At 34.2% G+C, this 22939-nt stretch overlaps 1 protein-coding gene across 4 annotated transcripts in view; it reads right to left on the bottom strand.

Annotated features, from left to right (window-relative positions):
- Nucleotides 1-818: 818 nt before the first annotated feature.
- FOXN2 (forkhead box N2) overlaps nt 819-22939 on the bottom strand; it is a 55731-nt gene continuing 33610 nt past the window's right edge. For all 4 annotated transcript variants that reach the window (XM_082852260.1, XM_082852263.1, XM_082852262.1 and 1 more), the window contains 4 exons: nt 15823-15947; nt 13064-13128; nt 6695-6763; nt 819-5194 (listed from right to left, as the gene is read on the bottom strand). In XM_082852260.1, the coding sequence (XP_082708386.1) occupies nt 4671-5194; nt 6695-6763; nt 13064-13128; nt 15823-15947 (783 nt within the window). In that variant the 3' untranslated portion in view covers nt 819-4670. The remainder of the gene's footprint in view (nt 5195-6694; nt 6764-13063; nt 13129-15822; nt 15948-22939) is intronic.

The following is a 22939-nucleotide window of genomic DNA, read 5'->3' as shown; positions in this document are numbered from 1 at the left end:
GCACAGAACTTCAAAGAAGTGACAGGGGGAATTAAAATCAAAGTATTGGTTGTAGATTATTCCATTTTACAATGGATGCCCAATTTTTAACAGGTGGTTATTATGGGTATTTTTGAAGTAAAACTACTGTACAGTTGACCCTTGAGTAAGGTGGGTTTGAACTTCGAGAGTCTACTCATACTTGGATATTTTTCAATAATAGTAAGTACTACAATACTACACAGTCCACGGTTGGTTGAATCTGCCTTTACGGAGGAACTGAAGATACAGAGGGCTGACTATAAGTTATATGTGAATTAACCTCCACGTTGTTCAAGGGTCAACTGTATTTAGAAAGTCTTTTTTTTTGGCCGTGCTGTGTGGCTTGTGGGATCTTAGTTCCCTGACCAAGCACTGAACCCAGGCCCTCAGCAGTGAGAGTGCACAGTCCTAACCACTGGACCACCAGGGAATTCTCAGAAATAACCTTAATAATTACATATTCTACTCAATTTTTCTTAGTTATATTTCAAAATATCTCATTATATATACGAACAGGAAAAGTTCAACTTCAGGAAGAGAATAATGTAATTCACACTATTTTAGCTTTCAATGATTAAGATGACATATAAAAACCAGGAAAAAGAATACTTTCAAAAAATAGCCTTTAAAAAATTCTGAAATTAAAACTTTTATTCTTCATCTGCATGACTCCAACTTTGTAACACTGGAATAGAAAGAGTGTGTCAGTGTAGGAGTATGAACCACCTACATCTATACTACCAACCCCCAAAGGAGAGAGAAAGTACAAGTATGTTATAAAACAAGGTTTATTCTGTAATACTTTATCATAATGAATTGCATCTCTTTGGTAAAAATAAACTTTATAAACAATTTAATAATCAGAGATTAGATACAAAAACTAAACATTTGTTAAGTTGTTTTTAATATGAGCAAAGACTGGCAACTGAGAAGTGGTTCACTTGGACTGGTCATCTACTTACTGGCAATTATAACTCAAACTCGGTAATTTTTATGCTACATTAGAAAAGAGGATAAGGACAGTTTAATAACTCAAATTTCTTGAATCAGAAAGCATTCTTTCACTTAAAAATAAATAATAGTTACAATGAATTGGCAATTATACATTTTTATACACTATGTAATGGCAACATAATACTTTAAAATTAAGCACTTAGTTTAATAAGAAATGTACAACAATTTTAAAAACAAGTTTTGACAATGGCACTGGCAGTTAGATGCAAAAAATGTGTTTTTAAAAAAATGGCAGGTATAACATTAAAATACTCTACTTTGTCTTTCAATAAATATTTTGACTACATCATTAACATACTAAAGCAAACTTTGTTTAAATCAAAGCTTATATAACATTTCAAACTAACAAAAAACTATAAAATATATGTAAACTAGAAAGCCTCAAAGTTTCTTAATTAAATGCTATGGTCTTCACAAAAGGTTGTTAAGTTACTGTAGTATTTAAGACAATAGTCTTCACAGCTTTGTGAAGTATTCACACCTGTTGCTTAAATTGCTGGGAAAGGCCTCCTGGTCTACGAAGACACACACATTCCCCCCTTAAAACTTTCTCTAGTTCTGAATTCGTGCTAACATATATTTAACTGACGACCCAGTATGACACTTTACATAATGCCTCAGAAAGTAGCAAAAGAAAAAATATATATATTCTAAACTTTACTATATACAAAGGAATCTGAGTTAAGAGAAGTCACATTGGTTACAAGGAGGACATGAAAGGCTCAAAGGTGGAAAAAAGGAGGTGATCCACGAATAATTAGCTTCTCCATGTAATACTTTCTTTCTCTGAATTTGAAAAGTAAAATAAAACATGAACTAACTTAGTAATATATTGCACAAATAAATTTCAAAAATACATATTCATGAAACACTGATTCTATCTGGGATGTGAAAGATGAAGATTAACTGTTAAAACTTCTACTAGGGATCTACTATAAACTGGAATCGGTTGTAACAATTTATATTGATGCAAGGCAAATTATATGTTAGTTTAAGTCACAGTTTTAAAATATAAAATCTCTCCAGGATTGCCAAGTTGTTTTTATTATAGTAAAATTTGCTAGTAATATATTCTTAGAAATACAATTTCCAGTCCATAGGACTTGAAATGACTTTCCTTAACTGGGTGGTAATTAGCTGTTTTTATCTCAACGAACCTGAGGAATGGGATGTCTATGGAAGTATTAATGGCGGACCATAATTAAAAAGGTTCTTCACCTTAAAAATAACTGCCTTGGTAAATCAGCACATGGAAAGTGATGCACTGAATTCTATATAAGAATCCTATATAAAATATCCTATAACTTCTTCCTGTTAGGTTTTAGTGTGAAAGTTTATTGACCTTGCTAGTGATGAACAGAACTTTTAACTTTTAAATTTGTGGGAAGAGTACAATGAAGAGGGAGAGAAAATCAAGTTTAAAGAGTTATTGTTATTTATATTAAGACAAAAATAACTTTGAAGATCTCTATTTGAACTGGGAAGGACTTTCCCCCTCCTTATCTTATTTTCCTTTACTTCACAAATACTAATTATCTAATGGACTGGAACCAGACAGAACATTTGCGGTACAGAATTTCAGCTGAACAAGATAAATTGGAACCAGATCATTAAAACACTGTTAATAAGGTCTATACAGAGGGCCACAGTAAATAGCTTAAAAACATTTTGTTATTAAAATGATTTTTATAATCTCGGTACTACTTATACCATGGTAAAAACAATTTCTGGTGTTATAAGCAGTCTACAGTAAAAGATGTTAACTTGGGTTAGCCATTTTCTGTAGCAGATGTGACATATACGAAGAACAAAAAAATCCAATACCTCATCCTGCACACTTATTCATTATCAACAAATTGAAAGATTACTATTTTTCAACAGCAACGATTCTATAAATGTGGCTATCCAGGTTCAATTACAATTAACATGGGAACAGGACAGGTAATATTAATGTTGTTATCCCTGGCTTAAAGTCTTGCCAACTGAAAAAGACGTTTTCATTATGCTTCTCGTTTCAGTTTTGCCCAAATAAACTCTACAAGTTAAAAATATTTGTTTAAAAAAATCCAAGAAAATGCTTTATTGTCATAGAAGTAGCTGAAAGTAACAAACCAAAATCGTGAGCTTATGTGTGTATGTACGTATATGTGTGTATGTATATGTATATATGAAATTATCAGAAAATGAAAACAAGGTCATTGTCTATGAAACAGGATGTAGCATGAGATAAGACTGAACTTTTGGAAAGTTGCTCCTGCCGTTGTTAAAAAATATATAGTGAATAAGTTGAGTTTTATTAGTATCCCTGTTCCTTTTGAATGATATAGTCACATTATATAAATGACATGAAAAAATGTATCATACAAGCAGATTTGTTCAAATACTGAAAAAGGCCTTGGTCAGTACACATTTCGAACAGTAACAAAATCTTTTAGCATGGATTTAATGGCACATAATAGGTATTACACTGCCTCCTCAAAAGGATGTATTATATAAGATTTAATTTTATACGAATTTTGAAATCCACGAAGGCATTTTGTCTCTATAGTTTTGTTAAATCCTTTACCTTAACTGGGTGCACATACAAATTTAATTCATACAAAGTTTGGGCAGAATTTTTTTCCTAAATGATCTACCTTTATTTACGATAACATAAGTAATACGTATTCAAAATGTTTATATTAGATTACACTCCATTCGTACTACAAGATTCTCAGAATGCAGGACATTTAACAAGCAAATGAAAGATCCTCTTATTGCAGAAGTGTGACAAAATGGGTGTTAACTTCCTAATACACTCTATGGCTATATCCTCTCATTGGATAGTTTCTCCTCAACAAAGACAGTTAGTGGCTAAAATTCAAACAATGGTTGCAAAGCACTTTGGGAAAGAAGAAATGGCTCCAATAAATGCTATGCAATATCTGGGAAGTTAAAAAATTTCAAAGATAATACGGTAATAGGAATTACAGGGTTCTTAAATGAAATTACATCACAAAATTGCCTTTTCTAAATCTTAGAATTTTTGCTGTACTGCCTATGTATCCAAAAGGAACTTTCTAGACATCTAGGATCTTTTCCAATTTATATTCAACTTTGTTCATGTGTCAACAAAAAATAATTAAAAACAAAAACTAAGACAAAATAAAAAATTGAAATCTCATCCTACTGGATTGCATTGTGTCAAGAGAGGAGTATGTGAGAAAGAAAGCAGCAAAATTTTTAGCTGGATCAGCAACTATAATTAATTACAGATTGGAAGAGAAAATGAAAAAAATATGTTACAGAGTTGCCAATTCATATATTTGGACACATAAATAGAATAAAAGATTTTCCCTACAAGTTTAAGACAGAGGCTGGGGATTTTTTTTACATAATATTTCCAAATCTTATCACACTTATCACAGAAATTATGCTTTTAGGACTTCACATCATATTTATGATTGGGCATGATCCTAACAGCAATTATTTAATAAAAATTTAAAAAACAAAAATGTTTAGAAATAAACAGGTAATTAGCACCCCTCCCCCACCCTGAAACAAAAGAAGTCCATTATGGCTTTGATATCCCTTGTAAAGAATTAAGTAGAAGAGTATTGCCACATTTAAAAATAATTTCACACTAATAAGTATTTCTATTTTTTCCGCTGCTTTTGATTTTGTGTCTTTGCAGTACTTATTAGGGAACCTAGACATGTACGAATTCCAGCAAGGTGGAGCAGAGATCCAGCTGCCTCTTTGAGCTCCTCATCAATTTCTTGACACGACTGTTTTCGCATCTTTTTGTCTGGCTGCCCTTTTTCAGAGGTATCTGCACAAGCCTGTGATGCATAGCCACTGTCTCCAAGAGGATCATCTTCATAATCAACGTCTGTATCTTCTTCACTGTGAAATCCTTCACTGCCATCACTTCCTACATGGCTACTCTTTGGGATAAATTCATATACCTCATCCACAGAAGACAGGGAAGACACACTAGACCTGGATGCACAACGCTGTGCTGTCATGCTACTTGCACTGTAATTGTGGTCTTCTTTTGGATCAATGCTGGTGGCTAAAGAATCACTCTCGTGTAATCGCATAGCACTGGAATGATTAAATGCATTGCTATAACTCCTTTTTTTTTGCACTGCTGTTTTAAGAGGAAGAGGCTTCTCACCTGTGGAAAATAAAGCTTCCATCAATAAATCAAATGCATTTGATTGCAGAAACAGGCCATTTAAAACTACTACATCACTCCTGAATAAGTGCTTTAGATTGGTAATGTTTTGTGGGTTTTCAAATTTTATGCAGACCATATCATCCTGTAGGTATTAATGTGAAACATTTTTAAACCACTTAATGGTATGTCTTGACCTTTCCATGGACAATATAATTACTTTGAGCTGCTTGCACAGAATGCCTCAATATCAATGTGCCACTGGTTAGCTAACCATTTACTTATTGATATTTAGGTTGTTGCCAGTTTTCCACTATTACAAATAATACTGCAATGAAAATCCATCCACAAGCCTTTTCTTACACATACACAATATTTTTCTAGGAGAGGTAACAAGAAATATAATTAATAAGTAAAAGAATATACACATTTTAAATTTTAATTGGTATTTCCAAACTGCCTTCCAAAATGGTTGTACCAATTTATATTCTACAGTGTATGACAATACCCATTTCCTATACTTAACCCCTAATATTATCAATCATTTTAATTTTTCATAATCTCATGGACAAAAAGATAGTATCTCAATATCGTTTCATTTTGTATCTCCCTGATTTCTAGAGAAGCCGCATCTTTTCAAACGTGTGTTGTCCATCTATATATTTCCTCTTCTGAGGCCCACCTATTCATATATTTTGCTGACTTTTCTGTTGAACTGTTTCCTTATTTCTTACTTATAAAATCTTTTTTATATACACATGTATACTCAATATTATTCCTTTGTCTGTATATAAAGTGAAGAAATATGTTGTCCCAGTGTTATGCTTAAAGATATCTGCTGTTGTCAGAACTCTAAAATTTTGATGTTTAATTAAATTTACACAGCTTTTATGGATTTCACATTTTGTATCTCATCTCAAAAAAGGCTTTTTCCATTTCAAGGTTATAAACATACTTTTCTATGTTTTCTTATTCATAGCTTTCATTTTTACTTTTAAATCTTCAAGCTTAATTTCTAAGTATGCTATTTATTTCTTCATTTCTTAGTCAATGTAACAAGATCTATCACAGCATTAGCCTCGATCTCTCAATTGCTCACATAAATTAAAAGAAATATAATAAAACAGAAACTAAGTTATTCAGATGAAAACACAATCTAGTTAGAAAGAAGTAATTCTGCCTGCAACACTAATATTTTGCATCCTAAATGACATTTGAGGGACTTCCCTGGTTAAGACTCCGTGCTCCCAATGCAGGGGGCCTGGGTTCTATCTCTGGTCAGGGAACTACATCCCACATGCCGCAACTGAAAGACGCCGCATGCCACAACTAAAGAGCCCACATGCTGCAACTAAAAGAGCCTGCATGAAACAGCGAAGATCCCGTGTGCCGCAACTAAGACCTGGAGCAGCCAAATAAATAAATATTAAAAAAAAAAAAATGACATTTGAAAGGCACTCACAAAAAATGTATTTTAAAAAGAAAAGTGTGATTGCTTACATTCCAAAATTCCTTGTTCTATAGAAGTATTTAAAAGCATCATTGCAGTGGCAGCGTCAATATCAGATTCTGAAAAAGGAAAAGAGTGATAATATTCATGTTCTTTATAAAAGAGAGTCTATTATAAAGGAGAATTAAGAGGTACTAGAGATAAAGAAAGTTCTCTTCTTTAATTATTCACAATGAAAATAAGAACCTGACCTGCATTTCAATAAGGATTGCCCTTAAACAGATTAAATTAGCCAAGAAAACACAAAAATATTAATACTGTCTTTAGTCATAATTATATACAAGCCTATAAGTACTACAGATTATATAATACTCAAGAGCTCAAACATAATTATGGATATTCCATAAGAAAAATGGGTTTTAAAAGAAAGGCTGGTAAAATCAGCAGGTTCTATTCCAGAGGTCATTATGCTCTCATACCTACTTCTGTACTAAAAGTTCACCCCTCTCCATCTTAGCCATCTGTTAGTCTGAACAATCGTGACTGAATAAATGTAAAATGGTATAATCTAAAATGTGAAGGAAAAGTTAGAAAATGTTTATAAATTTTAGGTTATAAAGAATAAGTTTAAAACAAGACTGATATGAAACCCCCCATTTCTATATCTCAAAGCTGGAAAATTTTTATTACCCCAAAGGTTTGCATTTTACTTGTAATATCTAATTATAAAGTTATTTTTGATAATAAATTCATGAGGATAGTGACTTGCTTTCTCCTCATCTTGACCATAAACTCTGTGAAGGCAGGAAATGTTTTTGACCTTAATAAACAGGCTTAACTTATCAGAAGATTGTTGCTATGAAGGAGCACATAATACTATACTCTTTTCCCTTGAATAAAATGTGATCTCATGAATCAGAGTCTCTAGATGAATGTCTTTCCAATTAGACTGTCAGCTTCCTTAAGATAGGAATCATGTCTTATACTCTTTATGTTCCATAAGCCTGGAACAAATAGTGGTTCCTTGATAAATGTGTAAAGAATATATTACATCTTTGCCCTCCCTCCTTTCCTTAGATTAAGCTGATTATCACCAAATTACAGAGTCTTTGGCATGTTCTAAGTATTATCAACTTAGAAAATGGACAAAGATGGGCCTCTAAGAACAACAGAGGTGGGATTTAAACCTGTGCAGTCTACCTCCAGAACCCAGGCCTTCAATTTGTACTCTATCATCATCCCTTAATACTTACTAAGCATCTATAATTAGAGTAGGAAATTTTGTAGAAAATTACCGAGTATACTGGAAATTCTCTATTCTGTTATTCATTCAATAGAGTGTCCTGTTATAAGGCTGACATCATTCCAGGCTGTGAGAATATAGCAGAAAACAAAACAGGAAAATCCCTAACCTCTCATAACACAAAGAAATACAGTATATCAGAGTGAAAAACACTAGGGAGAAGAATTAAGGGGGAAGGGAGACAGAGAATAAGGGGAAAGGTGGTTGCAATTTTAAGTAGAGGTTAGGGAAGGCCTCAAGGAGAGGTAACAGTTGAGCAAAAACCTCAGGGAGGTGAGAGAATGAAACCATGAAGACATCCAAAGGAAAAGCATTTCAGGCAGAAAAAAACAGCAAGTTAAAAAGAATTTGAATCAGTGATTCCCACATGCCACAGCCACAGAGGCTAGCAAAACAAAGACCTCTGCAATTCCTATCTTTCAGAATGAGACCTGACTACAATACGATAGAGTTCAGTATTCTAACATGTCTTTGAAGAAAAAAAGGTACAGCTATAGCCCATATTGTATCTCTGTGTGAACTGGGAAAAAAAAAAAACTTGCCTCCAGGTGAATGTTTCCCTATACCAAGGCACACAGCTTGGGGACTGGAGTGCTGGCTGATTTCAAAGCCCATTCACTGCCTCAGCCAGGTGTCCTTGTGCAGGGCACAACTTGCATGGCATTATACTAACAGAGAGACTCCTGCTCCATGAAATAATTAAATATCTACCTTGTTTCCAACTTTATTTAAAAAAAAAAGGGAGTGGTAGTGAGGGAGAGAATCTAATACTGAAATGCATTATAATGAGGAAACAATTTCAGGAAATTTATTAATCTTATAAATGAAGCACCTATAAAACATTCTTAATTTCTGAAATACAATACCTAAAACTAAAGAAAATTGATTAAGAGACTTATCCTGACAAAATAAGAAAGCTGCATGAATACCATTTCCTTTCTTAAAATAATAACAAAATTAGGTACTGTTTCTATAACAGTAGAATGATAGGAAAAGTGTTCCTTAAATACCCTTATTTCTTGTAGGAATTTGTTACAGGCAAATTAATTTGAATTTTCCCACATGAAATTACTTCTTTGCAAAAACTTCTTTGCAAAAGGATTTTATCTACATCTGATTTGTTTGGTTCAGAACATTTGCTAAGTATGCTTCCCACAATGCCTTGCCAATTAACTAAAAAAAGTTTAACTTCAGTGTTAAAATAAGCACCAGAGAAATGATCGCAGACACTCGGTAATCAAGAACACCTGGTTATCAATACAATCTTGAACTTCTTGGAACAAAAACTGTCTGTGTAGATTTTACAAACAATTTTTATTTATAGTACCAAATCAGTTTTGGTATTAAAATTAAACAAGACTTATTTGTTTATTGTCACAACCGAACACACTTCATAATGCTTTTTTTCATTAGTAAGTACTTCATGCTGTTTTAAAGATAGTGCTGGGTTTTAATAAACATACTATTAGCTATATTATTTAACATATTCAGTTCATGAAGAATGAAAATTTCGTTCATTTATAAAGTCTTTTGTGTATATTTTCTCTGACACTATTTAGTTTAATCCTATAATTCACTTCCAGTTTACAGTCATTTGTCATTAGAGCCATGAGAGCCATCAAAACAGTGAGTTAAACAATAACAACAACAACAACTTAGTTAAGTCATATTATTTCCCTTTTTATCCTTCATAGTTCTGACTGGGGTTCAAAATATGCTACTGATTTAATAACTGGTTCAAATAAATCTCTGTAAAAAGTGTTAATTTATGCCTCCTGGTTTATATTTTCTTAGCCTTGATGCTAAGAAATTATTAACAATTGAGATGTAAAAGACATCAGTCTTAACTATGTGAAAGTGAGGGTTACAATAAGACAAATAAGTTTCTATCATCTGATTCTCAGTCCATTTGCTTAAGGAATGATATGAGAACCAGAGGCAGAATTTAAATGGTTATAAGCTAAGTAATAAATATAATAGGACTTACTGCCTTTATCAAAACCAATATACACATTTACAGAGCATCCAAACAGAGAAGCTGTTTCTCATGATTCTTTAAAGAAGTAGGAGAGCGATTTCCAAAAATTACTAAGACTTTAAGCTGCTTGGACCACCAGTTTACTTTCATTTCAATTAAGATAAAAATTATGCTAATTTGTAACCTGAAAATTGAACTTAGATATGCACTTAGCCCCTAACTTCATCATTAACTGTCTAAATTTCATATTTCCTTGTAGTATGCTAGTGCTTAAGTATAAATACTAAAATTTACTAACTAGAATATAGTTCCGTTTTTGTCTTCTTTGTTCACTGCTATATCCTTGGTGCCTAGAACAGTGCCCAGTACACAAGTGCGCTCGATAAATATTTTTAAACAGATGAATTTACTCCAAACCCACACCAAATATTGACAAAAACAGATTTGTTTTGCTATCTCAGTATGAGATTCCTGTCCCTCCTGCTGCCCGCTATACAATACTGTAAAATAGCTATTGGCAAGATGAGCAAAAAAGATTAGACTTTAAAAAAGATGATTCTGTGAAGTGACAGATGAATCTTATATTGGATTCTAATACTGGAGCCAACAATGAAACTTCTGTGATCTTTACAAAACACAAAACTGACAATGTCATCTCATTCTTTAAAGACCTTCAGCAGTTCCTCCAACGCCTCATATCTGGTAGGAGTGCAGGCTTTGAAATCAGAGTTCCTTCTATACCATTTACTAGTTGTGTGACTTTGAGAAAGTTACTTAATCTCTCTGAAGTTCAGCTTCCTTATTTGTAAGAGAGGGTAACAATACCTCAAAGAGTTGCTGCAATGCATGCGAAACACCACAGTCAGGAATTCAATGCGAACTAATGTTATAGTTATAGGAAGAAGTTCAAACTCATTATGCTAAATAAGCTCTCCTTGATTTGGCTAATGACTGCTTCAACTTCTTCATTTGCCTTGCCCACACTAAACGATCACATCTACAGCCACTGGACCGAGGCTACCTGGTCCTCTTCTATGATCTTAGGTTTCAGCCACACTTACCGACCTGCAGTTCCCAGCAACGGTCCTCCACCAAACCTCTACCCAAAAATATCCTCCCAACTTCTGAGGCCCAGAGCTCAAGCATCACAGTTTCTTCTCTAAGAGGCCTTTCCTGACCCACCTCTAAGCTTAATTTGCCACCCACTTCCTTTTCTCCCAATGTACTCTGCATAATTCTAGTCAACCTTCTTCAATTAAACTCTATGTTTTCTGAGAGTAGGGCCTGGGTCTCTTTCATCTCTGCATATCCCAAAGCACCCAGTTCAATGCTTGGCACAATGGAGGAATTCAGCAAGTACTTGTAGAATAAACAGTTGAATGTTTAATCGATTTATCGTTGTATTTTCAAACTTTACCCTAGAAATAATATCAAGAGTTATGAAAAAGCAAATTTCCTCAGAATTCTATGAATATGTGCTAGAGCAACCTGATTTAATGATAAATTTTCTTAAGTTTTTGTGTGGTATTACGTTTTCCTGTTAAAACTCATGAGAATTGTGTATTCTATTCCAGGACAGACTTGCATTGGTTGACAGAATGCCAACCACCCTCCCCACCAAGTGAATTACTAGAAGGGGAATAGCCCTAAGACTCACAATGATAGAGATGGAGGGAAGTAAGGTGTTAGCAGTCATGGAGAGATGTAAAGTCATTAGATGAAGAAGTACCTAGGCTCTAGTTGTGGAAGCTGCTCCCCAAAGGGAGAAGAAGAATTTGGATGGAATAGAACAAGAGCAAGAAGAAATTCTAAATAAACCCCAGAATTCAAAAGAGAAAATGTTCTCAAAATGTGTATATGAACTAAGCTTAAAAGACTAAGGGTCAGAACTCACTGAGGCAATAAAAAGATAAAGGAAGTTTCAGCAATACCTAAATGTAAAGAGAGCACATTTACTCATGCAGGTAACAGGAAAATGGATACTTGCCTTATGTTAAGTTACAGCATATCTGAAGCAGACTCCCAATCCGCTTAACTTCTCTGCAGAGTCCTCTTAAGCTTTTTCACACTCTTTCCCTCCCTTATTTTTACAGACCACCATCATATTGTTTCCTAGGCTTGGCTTAGTGTAGTTCTAAAGAGCTTAAATATCTCTGATACACAGAAAGGCTTTTAGTCTGAGAATTTCTAGTTTTAAAGGTCATAGAAACATCTGTAGGCTCCAAAGCAACAATGCTAGGAAAACTTATGTTAATATATCACTAACCTGTAATACTAACTATGAGTAGGGGGGGAAAACTGCAATTTCAGAATTTTGACCTACTTTTTAAAAGTCTACAAAATTCTAAAAGTTAACATTGCTTTCTTCCTAAATTATAGTTCTTTACACTTAACCTATAAAAGAAATATGTAAAACCATCCCTAACTCAAAGGCCGTACAAAAACAGGTGGCAGGCTACATTTGGCCCATGGGACATAGTTTGTCAACCTCTATTCTAGTCTGACAGACTTAAAAAGATAATTCTCTATTGCAGGCATTACTAAGAAATATTTCCCTATTTTCAAGGAAAAGTATACATAAAAGGAAATGAAAACAGGGATATAAAACAGTATACACAGTATAATCCCACTGGAGAAAAAGTGTGTGTGGGAGGTGGGGGGTGTATGTGCATGTATGTGCATGCACGCAAACATATCTACTCATGTGAAAGGCATAAAAAGGACCAAAGCAATTATATTAAAATGTGAACAGCAGAGGTGCAAGATAGATAGGGGTAGGGGATTAAGAGGTACAAACTACTATGCATAAAAGAAATAAGCTTTAAGGATATATTGTACAACACAGGGAATAGAGTCAATATTTTATAATAACTATCAACGGAGTATACCTTAAAAAATCGTGAATCACTATGTTGTACACCTGAAACATATAATATCAAGTATACCATCAAGAATTCCTCAATTAAAAAGTTAACAGCAGAATAAAGGGTAAGTTTTAGTTTCTTTTTTATAAATGTTTTTATTTTCCAAAACTTCTACAATGAACATTTAATACTTTTATAATTTAAAAATAATTAAACAAAAGTTCTGAATTTTGATCTGAGTTTTTATGATTTAAAATACTGATCTTTCACATACCTTTGAGAGTTCGCACCTGGTTCTGCTTGAGTACAGAGCTTAAGTAGTGAGGTGATAAAGAACCACTGAAAAATAAAGAGATAAGACAAGCATACTTATAAAAGATCTTTATTTCACATTTTATAGAACTTAGTTACAAATACAACTAATTTGTACAATAAAAAACACAAACTATTTTTACCTTGTTTTCTTTGCTAATACTATTCAGTTTAGGAAGAGTCTGCCAAAGCAGAAAGAGCATAAGATCCAAGTTTAAATCACAACTATTTGGGTGTTCTTAGGCAAAATAATTAATCTTTTAGTTTCTTCATCTGTAAAACAGGAGTAATTAAACCTCCCACGTAGGGTTGCTGTGATAATTGAATAAGAATAATGAATTTAAAATGCCTGGAACAATAGACAATAGTAATAGTTACTGTCTGATTTTGTATTGTATGCCTAAGTTTGATATTAATACAGGTGTTACAATACAAATAAAGTGTTTATCAAAACAATGTTTAAGGAAGACTGTATGGTGATGACAAAAAACAGATAAGCTCCTGATTTAATCAATAAATATCAGTATCAAATTAAACTTTCTATATTCATGAAAAAAGACCAGTAGTTATTTTCTTGTTTTTGTTTTTTTAGTTCCAAAAATTAAGACATTTTTGGGACAAACTATTCCTCTTCTTTGGAATTTTTGATAGTATTTTTAAAAAATCTGCTTTTTGCTAACCAAATTAAAAGTCTAGGGCTTCCCTGGTGGCGTAGTGGTTGAGAGTCTGCCTACCGATGCAGGGGACATGGGTTCGTGGCCTGGTCCGGGAAGATCCCAGATGCCGCGGAGCGGCTGGGCCCGTGAGCCATGGCCGCTGAGCCTGCGCGTCCGGAGCCTGTGCTCCGCTACGGGAGAGACCACAACACTGAGAGGTCCACATACGGCAGAAAAAAAAAAAAAAAGTCTATTTCTTAGTCACAGTTTTACATACTCTACAGATCATTCTCTTCCTCAGACTTACCAATTATGACATGAAAGGGCTACACAAAGTTGTGTCAGATGGAACTGTCATTTTGCCAAACAATGATAAAGAGAAAATGTTTCTAAAAATATTAAGGTAATGTTTTAAAGTCAAAGATTATAATCTTTATGCTGTTGTTTTATCTGTTTTTAAACCACAAAATCAGCTTTATTTAACATATAAACATATGATAAAGCTAAGAGATATAAACATGAAAATGCATCATATCAAAGGCACAGGAAAGTGTATTTTTGATGGTATACAAAATAGAGTGCCAATTCTCCCATTTAATTTTTAATAAAAAATAACATTGCTAAATAAAACATGAAAGGACCATCAGCAGAACTTACCATTAGTTTCTAAACTTTTTTTTTTTTTTTTTTTGCAGTACGCAGGCCTCTCACTGTTGGTGGCCTCTCCTGTTGAGGAGCACAGGCTCCAGACGCGCAGGCTCAGTGGCCATGGCTCATGGGCCTAGCCGCTCCGTGGCACGTGGGATCTTCCTGGACTGGGGCACAAACCCGTGTCCCCTGCATCGGCAGGCGGATCTCAACCACTGCGCCACCAGGGAAGCCCTAAACTATTATTTTTTTTAACTAGGACATCTCATAAGCACCAACATTAAAGAAGGTTATCAACTCCCAAACAATGAGAATATAAAACTCTGATAACGTCTTTTCTAGGTTTTATTTCATAAGGATAAACCAGTTCTTATTACAATGATCCTTCTAATCTACTAATATGGTAAATAAGCTTAAATCTCAATGAGTATATATATTGCTGACATTTCAACTTTAGTCTTACTAATTTTTTTAACTGTATCTCAGCTATAACCACTCCTCTAAAAGTCATCTAATAATACTTAAAGAAATTAAACACATGAAATGTTGATAACTGTTGCAAATGGGAGTTCACTTTCTCCCTACTTTTGTGTATGTTTCAAAATTGCCATGTATTATTTTATTACAAAGCTTAAAAAACTTTTTATAGACTACCCTTAAAAGTATCTTGACAAAATCTGTCATTTTTAACTCAAATGAATATATGTAATAAAATTTTAAAAAAAGATTCTGAAGGTTTCTTTAAGAAAAGGAAACAATGAGATTTAAGGACATCGTATCATTTTCAGATTTAACTTAAAATTGGAAAGCTCTAAGATCAATTTGTTGATCACTGAGTTAGAAAACAGAAGCCAAGGAAAATCATATTTACCAGCAGAAACAAAACAAATAAAAAACTCCAAAGCATTATTTTACTTGACAACATTTAAAAATTTGAGACTTGAACATAATTTTCTAATATTAAACATATTGTGAAGGAAAAAAACTTAAAATAGAAAAAGAAATATAAATATGTATGTAAAAATGCTGCAATGACAAATTTAATCACCTTATTTAAAAATTTTTAAATATACTTTTACTTTCCCATGTCTTCAGGTCAGCATTAGCACTGCAGACAATTTAAATGCTTCAACCTTTACAAAAAGGTTTCAGGTGATACCTGAAATCATATTATCACTGTCTTTAGAGTTTAGTTAGAATATTATTAACTACATTTTCCAGAATTTATGTTCTCACTTATCCAACATCCTATTTCCTAATAAGTTAGACTATAAGTAAAAATGCCTTACGCTAATGTCTTATTCATAAATCTCTATATAATTAAAAAACAAAAAAACACTACAACTCTTAAGTTTCTCCATCTCATATAATGAAATCTTATATATCACCACTGACATTTACATGTTAGATCCTGTACCTTTGTGGTGATGCAGGAGGGGTGTAAAATGTTGATTTTGAGGGAAAAGGTTGTTTCTTCAGTGCTTGCATAAGGTTGGGTTTATATTCTGGATCAACACACCATAAGGAGCCTTTTCCATTAACCTAGAATAAAATATATAAGAATTAGTAACCTGGAACTTTAAGACACACAAAATCAGTGTCTGAATGCTTTTAATAAATGTGTGTGGGGAAAAAAACCCAATAGTACCTTTTGAATACAAGGCAAAAGTTGAAGTAAATTTGCTAGGAATGGACTGTATGACTAAAAGCCCCAGAGGCAGACTGCCTGGGCTCCTATCCCCTGCCCTGCCACTGACCCGCTGTGTAATTTTAGGAAGGTTAACTAACCTCTATTTCTCTGGGCCATTATTCCCTTATTTGTAAGGTATGGATAATAACAGTACCTACCTCATAGGTTTGTTCTATGGATTACATTATGCATTGAGTACTCTGCACATTGCATGGCACTAGGGCCACAGGACTGCACAACTCTAGGACATGGCATTCACATCACATTCTGTGAGAATGATACAACACCAAGCTGTGCAGAGAACAGCATGAAGGGCTGTACAAGGTGGCCCTCCACATGCTAAGATGTCAACAAATGTTAACCCTTATCATTACTGTTAAAGAAAGAAAAGATTAGGTAGTGTCATTCTCCCAAAAGTGCTAAACAATATATTAGGTGATGCATACAAAAATAACTTCATTTTTTATGGCATTAACACTAGTGTTAAGTTTCCCATTTAAACTGTTTAAATTCAAGGCAAACAATTTAATGAAAAGATGGCAAAAGTCTCAAAGAGTAGTTAAGTCAAAAATTGAGGCATGGAAAAGACTCCTGTAAAAGATAAAAAAGAGGGAGAAGTATCAACTCTTCCCTCAAGATGGTTAAGTTACAACATTCGAGGAACTTCTGGATAATATGGTAATGGGCACACAAGCCCAGATTTCATGGAAATAGTCACTAGAATCTAAAAATAATACAATTTGTATGATTTCTGGAAACTAGAGAAAATATAACAGAAGTGCCCGCTAAATTGCAAATGGGAGGTGCCTGAAAGACTGGCTTGCCTGCTCCACAATTCCGCTAATATGAAGGAACAGCTTACCAGGAAGGTAAGTAGACAACTTACCTGAAGAATCTCACGAAAATGATCTAATGTGCAAGGGGAAAGGCCAGGCTATGAGATAATTCCTTCAAATAGGTTTGAAAAATGCTGAGTATTTTACCTCTTTCCTTCTTAGAAGGTTACATTGCATACTAGCAGATTAAGGGTCCTAAACAGTCCTGCTTTAATTAAACCTGTTTTAAGAAGTTTCCCAAAGTTATTTGACACAGAACCTCTTTCTCCCAGGAAACATCTGAGGAAGCTAGTGTTCTGTGGAACACCTATGAAAAACACTGATGTAATTAATGAATTCTTGGAGAGTATACTTTCCAAATATTAACAGAAAAAACTACAAACATTGATTAGACCATGAAGAAAAATAAATTACCCTTTAAAGATCACTGTAGCGTAAAAAGAAAAAAAAATATCCCAACAACAAAATTCTCTGACCACTTGGAAATTTATAAACACTCTTGTATTAAAAATATATCCAAACTACAATTATAGATTATCTAGTAAATAAAAGGTATAAGAAACAGTTATATAAAAACTAAGTGGGTGTGGTCAAATGCCACACATACTAATTGAGCTAGTCAAACTAAATAACTGAAGGACTTCAGGAGCTGTAAGATCACCTGCAAACTCTTCCTTCAGGATGTATCTTTCCTACTTCTTTAGCTGAACATCCATCCCTACCTACATATCCTGAACAGTCTGACTAGATGCACATCCCTACAAATGTACCACATCTACCTACAGCTTACATACAAAACCCTATAGCCATGCAAAGAGGAGGTCCAACTGCAAATTCATCCCACACTGTCCCAGAGCTAAACACTACCTGTACAGAAGTTAAGAGTACAAGCCTTGGAGGAAGAATACCTATTTTGGAATCCTGGCTCTGTCACTTAACAGCTGTGTAACCTTTAGAAAAATGTCTATGTTCTCTGTGTACTAGTATGCTCAAAATATATATAAAACAGTACCTACCAGACACAAAAGCACTCAAACATTGGCTACTACTATTGTTGTATTTTATGTTCATTTTCTTTGTAGTTTTAAAAATTGTTCGTTTCTTCCAGTCTAATAGCATGCAAATTTGTTTTTCTGTTTCTATTCCGCTAGTTACTGATACTAAATTTTAATAAATATTTTTGAATATATTTAATCTTTTGAAGATACCAATGTCAAAAATTAAATATAAGGTATAACCTGACCCCCTCCCACCATGATGTACAAAACTTCCTTAGAACTAACTCACAAGATTAGTGAGATTCAAACTGTTACTATTTTTTTTTTTTTTTTTTTTTTTGCGGTACGAGGGCCTCTCACTGTTGTGGCCTCTCCCGTTGCGGAGCACAGGCTCCGGACGCGCAGGCTCAGCGGCCATGGCTCACGGGCCCAGCCGCTCCGCGGCATGTGGGATCTTCCCGGACCGGGGCACGAACCCGTGTCCCCTGCATCGGCAGGCGGACTCTCAACCACTGCACCACCAGGAAAGCCCTGTTACTAATTTTTGTTTTTATGTTACACCTTTTCTATTTCAAAAACCCTTTCTTAAAATTTGAATTACACTTCACAACATTAATAATTATATAGACAACAATAAAACTGACCTGTGTCCTGTTCCCCTGCTCCTTTCTGCTTGTACAAAATCCTATATTATGTACGCTATTATCATTGCTGAAGATTTAATGTGATAAATTCCAGGGTACTTCCATTTCCTGAACTCTTTTTCAAGGTAACATTAGCCTATTACTGAGGCTTTTTTATCTCTAAATATCATGTCGTAACTATTATAGCAGAATGGCATAATGAAAGAATACTGTTTCACACGTTTTCAAACTGAGGTGCTAATCATTGCTTATTGATTGGCTACTTGATCGTGGACAAATCAATCTCTAAGAGTCTGTCCTCTCATATTTTATCTGTAGAATTAAAAAAACAGGCCACTTCATTGAGTTGTGATGAGAGTTAAATAAGGTAATTCATATGTAAGCGACATAGAGCTGCAAACTAAGTGAATACTAAGAGATTATACTGAAATTGGCATATATCAAGAGTAAGTGTATATGGCTTAATAACAATATATTCCTACTCCTCTTCTAAGAGATGAGGGAGTTTTTAAAAACATCAACAATAAGAACAAAAATCAATTAATTCCGAAGAGACAAAAGTTAGAAAAAAAAGAGATGAATTAAATTGATAAAGGAAAAACATTCTTGTCTGAGGAAAAGTATGGTAATTGAGTATAAGGCAGTTTTTAACATCCTAGCAACTTAAATATATTGGAAAAGAAAAACCATGGGTGTCAAATCACACTGTAATATAGTAAGAAACATACCATACTATCAGGTGAAACCTTTTCTGGCCTACAGCAGCAAGATATCACATGAAGTACACTAAACAAGTATTTGAAATTTTAATTTTTTTCCAAAGGAAGTCAAATTTTACAAATGTAGTTTTGAATTAAGTGATGGAACATCTTAAATTAGATATATTTTCAGTTGCTTGACCTAAGTGGTAAATGTGTTTTGAAGATTGGGAAATAAAACTTTAAAATGTTAGCACCCACAACATCCTTTGCCCCAAAACCACTTCAGTTTCATACAGAAAAGATATGCATGAATTATTTTTCATATATTGACTAAGACAATTATTTTAATAATTCTAACCATGTTCTATCTTGGTATTCCTGAGATTATACTCCTAGAAGCTGTTTAGTTCAAACCTACTTTTAAAATTCTCTTGTGAGAGAACTGCAAATAATTTTGATCTTTTAAGAACTGCTATTTCTTTGAAACAGCAAATTGGAAGAACTGGTACTGAAAACTTGTAGTTCAGGGCAGTTAAGTGTCTTGAGTAAGTTCTCCAAATAACAGTCTGGTTTATGTTACCATGGCAGCACTTCCGTTCACTGGGTCTGTTCACAAACTATCAGTAACAAGATAAAATTATGTATTTGCTAATCTATGTTTCAGAGTCTAGAGCAAAAAACTTATTTGGAATCTAAGTCTCACTTAAAAACGTTGCTTCTTTATTAAGTTGTGCTTAGATGATGGAACACAAGTAATAAAGAGTTTTAGAAGTATTGTTTTAAAATAAATTTGCCTATTACAAGACACATTTTTTGTGCAATGGAAACAGGAAATGTGCATTCTCTCATGTACTATTTTGCATTTTGGAACTCTAAGGCTTCTGGACTTATTTGGTAAAGAACCACAGAAGCTTTTGAAGAAATGAGGAATATATATTAAGAATTGAACTTTAAAAAGATTTATCTTAATGGAAGTTGTAAAGAAAACTGGGAGAAGAAACAATGTTCCCTATTCCTGCAATGTTTTTATGTACCTGCCCTGTACATTTTAATAGTTTCCCCCCTTGACTACCTTTTTCAGTGGTTTTTAGAACCACTAAGTTTAAAAAGGGCATTATTCATAATTCTTGCTTATAGGGTGAACTTTTATGGTGGCTTGCATGACTTCCTTTCTTGGGATTTAGCTATTGAAGCAAATCACGACTACGAAAACGTAGACTAAAATTGTACTAAACCAGGCAAAACTTCTAATTTCATGTTTCCCAGTTAAAATCTCCATTAACTGTTCTAGTTTGGCTTTTACAAAAAGTTTGAAAAGCAGATTTAAGACTTCAGTGTTAACATTTAAAACATAAAAACAAATCAAAACAAAAAAACACCATGCCTAGTTTTTGTAATTTTAAAATTCTGAGACAGATAAATGCCAAGCCAAGATTTTTAGACCCATCTTTTGAGAGTGGTAACCATGGTATGGATGAGGGAGGGTAGGAAACTAATCAACAGCTATACCAGCTGGCTGGGTATCAATATCAATTTGTAGTTTGACCTGGACCTTTGTCAATCTTGTCTTCTTTTTTGAGATTACCATCTCTAGATAACAGCTTTCATCAGAAAAGTGCTTTCAAGGTTGCCAAATTCAGTTCCAGCATCTAATGGAAGTAAGTGTAACTTGCTTGCCTTTTGCCGACTGGAAGAGAAATACTGTCCTTTTGAGGCACTGATTCAAGAAGTATTTTATAAATTTTAAAAAAAGAAATTCACAAGCCTTCCCAATCCCACTTGAATGTATCACTTTCTGTCCAAACTTCAGACATTTAAGTAAAGTGATCCATTGATTTTCGTGAAGACCATCACCTACCAGTTCCTTCCCTCCCACCCCGACTTGTGGCAATAGCTGGCTAATTTTTATGCCAATGTATTACAATTTCTGTATTTATTCTCATATTCTTTATTAGCTCATAAGATAATTTCTTTCTCTTTATCACACTCTCCCTGAAATCTGGACTGTATGTTTTCCCATTCACTAACTTCCACTTCCTTAATTCCTTTCTTTCTCTGAAGATTCAAAAATGCTCAGGTTAATTATATAAATAATGCATACAATTAAAAATTAGGGACAAGAACAAATCCCTTTTGATCACTAACACAAATTATACCACACTAGACATATTGTTCTAGAACTTTACCACAATGAATATTCTTATATATTGAATGCATCTCTTTGTGTGCAAGTATGAGTTTTACTTAAGGGGAAAAATCAGAATCTGATCCACTAGATCAAAGGATACGCACGTTTCTAATTCTAATAACTACTGCCAAGTTGCCCTCATGAATGGTCATACTAATTTACACTCCTATTAATGGTGAGAAACTATTGATATTGATTTATTACCCCATATCCTCAACTAATAAAACATTAAAAAATTTTGCAATCTAATGGGTAAAAACTGTTTTGTTCTTTTAATTTGTATGTCCCTGATTGCTAGAGAGGATGAACATCTCTGCATATGTTTATGGCCATGTGTATTTCCTCCTCTGTGAAGCCCCTATTCATATTCTTGTCAATTTTCCTATCAGGTTTTCTTTTTCGTATTGGATTGTATGTGTTCCTTACATACAGCGGTGTGCTGCTGACTGTAAACATCCCCTATCCACTTCGCATTTAATGACATAATGTTGGTAGCTCGAAAGTGGCCACAATAGAAATAACCACTGTTCATATATTTTTTTAAAACTTTTTTCTTTTTTTTTCGGTACGCGGGCCTCTCACCGTTGTGGCCTCTCCCATTGCGGAGCACAGGCTCCGGACGCACAGGCTCAGCGGCCATGGCTCATGGGCCTAGCCGCTCTGCGGCATGCGGGATCTTCCCGGACCGGGGTACGAACCTGTGTCCCCTGCATCGGCAGGCGGACTATTAACCACTGCGCCACCAGGGAAGCCCCATATATTTTTAATTCTAATCTTTTGGCTGCTACTTGTCTCAATCACTTCTTAGCTCATCATTTTCAAGTTTCTTTCTTTTCTTATTTTTTTTTGCAGCATTTGACACTGTCGCTCATTCACACTTAAACTGACTCTCCCTGGCTTCCATTATACCATACGTTTCCTAGACTCTTCTACTGAAAATCAACGCTGAGGGCTTTAAACTTAGAGCTTTAATACCATAACATCACTACCATTCCTGTATCATATTTCTAAATATCTAGTAGACAGTTCCCCTTTTACATCCCATCATAAGCATAAACACAATAGGTCTAAAACTAGAAAAGAATTAAGGATACAGTTCAAAAAATAAAATCTAATAATGCACGGTGGAAAGGATACATCCAAAATTTCCAATGCTTTCAGTCATCTGAAAGGAAAGTTTGACTGGGGCAGGGGGATCTGCTTCCAAAATGGCTCACTCATATGGCTATTGGAAGGAGGCCTCATTTCCATGCCACAGGGGCCTCTCCACAGGGCTATTTAAGTGTCTGTATGATATAGCAGCTGACTTCCCAAAGAGCTAATTAGCCAAGAATCCAAGATGGAAACCATAATGTCTTTTATAACCTGGATTCAAAAGGCACACTTCATCAGTTCCACAATATCCTCTTGGTTACACTAGTCAGCCCTATGCAGTATTGGAGGGGACTTCACAAGGGCACAAATACCAGAAGGTGGG

Source organism: Leucopleurus acutus (genome assembly GCF_964270905.1).
Source record: "Leucopleurus acutus genome assembly, chromosome: 12".
NCBI classification, from domain to species: domain Eukaryota; kingdom Metazoa; phylum Chordata; class Mammalia; order Artiodactyla; family Delphinidae; genus Leucopleurus; species Leucopleurus acutus.
Note: the sequence above shows the minus strand (reverse complement) of the source record. Positions and strands in the feature narration are given on the sequence as shown.